The sequence below is a fragment of the Dendrobium catenatum genome, unplaced genomic scaffold, assembly GCF_001605985.2.
Source record: "Dendrobium catenatum unplaced genomic scaffold, ASM160598v2 fragScaff_scaffold_575, whole genome shotgun sequence".
Classification (NCBI taxonomy): Eukaryota; Viridiplantae; Streptophyta; class Magnoliopsida; order Asparagales; family Orchidaceae; genus Dendrobium; species Dendrobium catenatum.
In genome coordinates this window covers 166,587-172,082 of record NW_021319037.1, presented here as the reverse complement: position 1 = coordinate 172,082, position 5,496 = coordinate 166,587, and the positions used below count along the sequence as shown (strand labels likewise).

At 38.8% G+C, this 5,496-nt stretch overlaps 1 protein-coding gene across 1 annotated transcript in view; it reads right to left on the bottom strand.

The window, feature by feature from the left end:
- LOC110111737 overlaps window positions 1–3,219 on the bottom strand; it is a 6,414-nt gene extending 3,195 nt beyond the window's left edge. Inside the window, exon 1 of the mRNA XM_020843735.2 lies at window positions 1,623–3,219. Coding sequence (XP_020699394.2) covers window positions 1,623–3,219 — 1,597 coding nt within the window. The remainder of the gene's footprint in view (window positions 1–1,622) is intronic.
- Window positions 3,220–5,496: the final 2,277 nt, after the last annotated feature.

Below are 5,496 nucleotides of genomic sequence, written 5' to 3'. Positions count from 1 at the left end.
GCAGTTTTTAATCCCCCATGAAACATCATCCAAGCATATACAGAAAAACGCAAGGCATTATTCTTGTGCCAAATGTATTTATGCCAAGGAACAGCAATCTCATTAGCATAAAAATAGGAGTTGAAATCTTTAAAGCTTGGATTTTGGGTATTAATCCAGAAATGGTTCTCTGGTTCAGAATTGATTTTAACAGAATTGATCCGTGCAGCAATTTGACTGTCAAAGCAAGTGGGAATTATCCAGCAATCCCCTTGGATCAACAGAGAAACTTTCCAGTCAAAAAGAAAGGAAAAACTGAATAAGAGTTTGCATTATCTACGTAGTCAGCAACCGAATTTCCCCCACACCAAGGGTCCCAAAAGAAAGAAAGATTGCTGTTGGCATTCACAGAAAAAGAAATGCAGCCCTGAATCTCTTTGGCTTTAGCACACAAATAGTCCCAGTATTGTGATTTTTTATTGGCTATAGGGTTCCACAGGGATTGGTATCTAGCTCTCCACCAGGAAAAAAGAAGAGAATCAGAGTTTAAGAACCTCCAAATAGTAGTACAGGCAAAGTTATGCTTAAGAGATTGAATAGAAGGTATACCCAATCCCCCATTAACTTTAGGGCATGTAGTTTTGTTCCAGGCAACAGTAACCAATTTCTTCTCATTAATTTTGCCATAGAAGGTGAATCTAGAACACAATTTAGTAATTTGCTTGCAACAGCCTTTTGGTAAAATAGAACCCCAAATCCAGTAGGCCAATGTATTCGAAATAGTAAATTTAATAAATTGCACACGCCCAGCCAATGATAAAGTTTTTGCTTTCCAGCTCTCTAACTGAGCAGTAATTTTTTGAAGTAAAGGACTGTAGTCACACAGTCTGAGCTTTCTATAAAAAATAGGCAATCCCAAATACTTAATTGGAGTGATAGCCTGTTGGATATTGAGAATATTACAGATGTCGTTGGCAGCTGGAGTGTTTTTGGAAAGCAAAATGGAACTTTTAAGGGGGTTCACCTTCAAGTCCTGATATTTTTCTATTCGATTAAAATCGCGTAGAATCAATTCCGACCGGTAAAATCTTCGTAGAATACAGTCAAATCGTGTACAATAATCATATCTATAACATACTAAAAGTTGTGCGGTGAAAGTTGTGTCAATATCAAATCATGTCGAAAAGTCGACTACGAAAACACAAAACAAATCATAACTCGGTCAAAACTCAATATCTTTGAAAACAGAAATAGGGTTCGGAGTCCTTACTACGAGATCTTCACTTTTCCCAACAGCAGCGTCGGACGAAAAGCGCTCCGCGGCCTCCAAAACCCAAGATTTCCTCTTTTCCCTTTTCTCTTTCTCTCTCTAAAATCAGATATTTTGATTTTTTAAATATTTTCTCTCTCATGAAAACGATCTCAATCTCATATATCATTTGTCTGATCAGCCCGGCCGATCGCCACATCGTCCCGGGACGATCAGACCAGAAAAAATCATTCTGGACGGTTCCCAGAACTATGCTCAGGCCGATATTTTCTACAGTACCGATCGGCCTGGACGATCTCAAATCGTCCTGGACGATCCTGAGAGAAAAAAAATCCAAATTAGAGAGTAACAGTAAGGGAACGAGGTCTCACACCGGCTCTGATGGGTTGAAAGGAATTTCTAGCAACAACAAGGTCAATAATAGAGGACAGCCCATCCATAATGATGGCAAAGAGGTAGGGGGATAGGGGACAACCTTGCCTAATCCCAGAAGTTGAATTAAAATAGCCCTCCAGAACCCCATTGATACAAATAGAGAAGTGGACATTAGTGGTGCAAGCTCTGATCCAAGAAATGAATAAGCTAGGAAAACCTTTATCGCCTAATCTTTTGTAAAGGAATTCTCTAGACACCATGTCGAAAGCTTTTGTGATATCAAATTTGGCACATAAAAACTTGTGTTTGGCTTTAAGGTTAAAACAACCCAGAATATCAGTAGCCAAAAGAATATTATCAGAAATAATTCTCTTATGAATGAAACCACCTTGACTGGGATGAATGATATAGGGAAGCACCATCTTCATACGATTTGCAATGATTTTTGCAATGATTTTATAGATAACATTACAAAGAGCTACTGGTCTATAATCTTTAACATTGCTAGCGTGGGCTTGCTTAGGAATGAGAGCAATGGCAGTTGCTTTAATCTGACTAGGCATGAAGCCAGTGGTGAAAAAGGAAGAGACAGCTCTACAAAGATGATGTTGAATAACAGTCCAAGTAGATCTATAGAAACCAAAAGTAAAACCGTCAGGACCAGGAGCTGTATTAGGATTACCAGAGAAAACAATGTCTTTAATCTCTTCCATAGTGACCGGAGCAGTGAGAGATGAAGAGAGGTGAGCTGGAACAGTACTCCCCGCAGGGATATCCAAAACCATTTGATAAAGATCATTGGGAGCAGGGGAATTGAAAAGGTCCTTAAAATGATTGATAAAGACATTGGCAATATCAGCATGATTAGTGAAAGTGCCATGCTCATTAGTAATACCCTTAATTCGGTTTTGATTTTTGGTAATATTGATTTTTGAGTAGAGAAACTTCAAATCATCTTCACCATGGGTTAACCATTTAACCTTAGCTCTTTGCATAATCCAGCTAGAAAGGGTCTCCTGGTAATAAGCAAGCTTTGTGCTAACAAGGCTGAGCTTGTCATTCAAATCAGGATCAAGAGGATTGCTTTGAATCTGAGTCAGAATCGAGTGATGGAGGTCTTTGAGAGTGTCAACATCACCTTGGATGAGGGACGCATTAGTCCAGTTTTTGTGTTTCATAGCCTTCTTAAGGGTCTTGAGCTTGAAATTAAAAGAGCTAAGAGGACTACTCTCATTAGGTTGAGAAAACACATCCAAAAGGCAACTCCAAAATTCAGGCATCTTAGTACAGTAGTTTTTGAATAAGAAACGGTGGCCACGCTTGCAATCAAAGGAGTTAACCAAGATTAAGGGTGAGTGATCAGAGCAATCCGGATCATTAACTTTATAAAAAGAGTTAGGGAAGCATTGGAGCCAATGGTCGTTGACAAGAACTCTATCCAGTTTGATATGGATAGGATTATTGGGCTGATGATTGTGCCATGTGTAAAAATGCCCAATAGAGGAAAGATCGTGGATCCCAGTGTTGAAAATCATGCTATTAAAGTCACCCAACTTGGAAACCGACAAAGCAATGCCACCAGCTTTTTCATCCATCTCTCAGCAATAGTTAAAGTCGCCCAAAATGGCCCAAGGGCCATTAATAGCACCAGCTAAATCTTGAATGTTTTTCCAGAGAATTTGTCTCTCTGCATACGAGTTGCTAGCATACATAGCAGTGACAACATAGTCTGCATTAGCATTAATAGTAATAGCACCATGGATGAACTGATTTGTCACAACAAGAGGAGTAAAGTTTAAAGCTTCCTTATTCCATTTAACCCAAATACGACCCGGGTTGGAAAGCAGAAAATTGTCACAATTGCCTTCAATAGGGAAAATTTGGTGGTTGGCAAGAAACCAATCATTATGGAGGTTGTTGTGGGTTATTTTAGCTTCAAGGATGAAGAGAAGCTCAAGGTTATTGGACTTGACAATGTTTTTGCAGCTTTTGACTTTGGATGGGTTGTTAAACCCTCTGACGTTCCAAGCTGCTATGTTTGGGAGGTTCATTGGGTTTTGTTTTTGGGGGTAGAGGCTTTTTTTCCTTGCTTGCCTCTCGTTTGCTTTTGGTTTTGGTTGCTAGTGTGCTGGGTTTTTGGGGTGTTGGAAGTGGAGCTGCTAGTGTCATTAGAAGTTGAGGGAATGTTGGGTTGGTGAAAGCGGGGTGATGTATGCGGTGGGCTGTTATGGTTTTGAATGTAATTGACATTTTCAGCCAATAACATGGACTTGTCTTTAGAGGTTTGGACTTGATTTGAGCTTTGGGGCTGAACATCCTCAATCTTATCAAGGTCAATTAAGGACTGGAATTTGTTGGTTGTGTTTATGGGTGGAGGTTCTTGAGCTTTGAGAAGCAATTCTGAGATGTCTTGCACATCACCAGAAGGTGAGTTGAGGTTGGGTAGGACTGGGCTAATGGTGTTATTTCCAGTGATAAGCTGGGAGGGAGGAAAAGAAGTAACCGAGCTGTTATTTTTGACGGTTTGGGGATGTTTGGGTATAGTAAGCCTGGGAGGAGGAGAGGGTCTAGGTTTTCTACTTGAGCTACGACCTATGTGGTTAACATTGGTAGTAGTTTTCAAAATAGGGTCTTTAGGACAAAGGGTTGGCGGGTGCATGATTGAACCGCATTGTGAGCAATGTTATGGTTTCCAATCATAGGTAACACGTAAAGGGGTGACTTTGCCATCGACAGAGTAAAAGATTTCTTCCGGCAGAGGGGAAGAACTGGTGACTTGGACACAGACACGCGCGAAGGTGAGACAAGTTTTCTCCGTAGTAAGAGCATCCACAGCAATAGGAATACCAATACAACTAGCAAGTTTAGATATACCTTCCGGTGTCCAAAGAGATAGGGGTAAGTTCATGATTTTAACCCATAGTGGAATTGAGGGGAATTCCTCACGCTTCGGGACGAAGTCAGGCGTCCACTTCTGTAGGATGAAGGGCTTTCCGAAGAAGAACCAAGGGCCACCTGTCCAAGCATGCTCGTAGTCTTCAAGAGCTGAAAACTTAAGCAAAAAGAATCCATCATCCATAGTAAGGAGAGAGATCTCCCCTTTGGGCTGCCAAGTCTTTTTGATCGCAGAGAGAAGTGCTTCGTAAAAAGGTCTCTTCTCGATGGAGTAGCCGACCAGCGACAAAGCCCATTCGGGAGCTCTTTTTTTATTTGGATTGATTTGAGTGGCTGACATAGTTATTAAAAAAACAATTTCTTTATGAGATGAAAATGAAAATGATGTTCTTTGTATAACCGAATTTCTTTGCAAGAAAGCTACATTTAACTACTTAACAGATTTTTTTTGTTTTTTTTTCTGCTAATAAATAGAATTGGTCGGTGGAACCTTGATCCAACTTATCTTAATCCTTCTTGCTTTTTTTGGATTTATTTGAAAGGCCAACGTAGATTAAAATCTTCGTACGTAACGTATTATAAAAAATTAAAACGTTACTCCTTAAATGAGTTCCCTAAATAAAAATTTAGATTAATTTTATTTAAGAAAATTATTTGATGTTTTGATTAATGATTAGGATGAATTTGAAGGTTCTAAGATTTGTTTCGACTATTGGTGGAACTAATATTTGAAATTATGTGAGGCAAGAAGGTTTTTGCTAAAAGTTTAGCATGACGAACATTTTATAATATAGATAATTACAAGGCAATTTAAAGGTAAAAAATTTAAATTATATTGCATATGATTATATAAGATTTTCTCGAATATTGGCATGTGATGAGAACTAAAACTCTAGTCAAATAATAGTTCTGATATGAATTCAATTTATGTGAGTTATTTATATATTGTATTTATTTAAAAATAAATCTCTAAATTT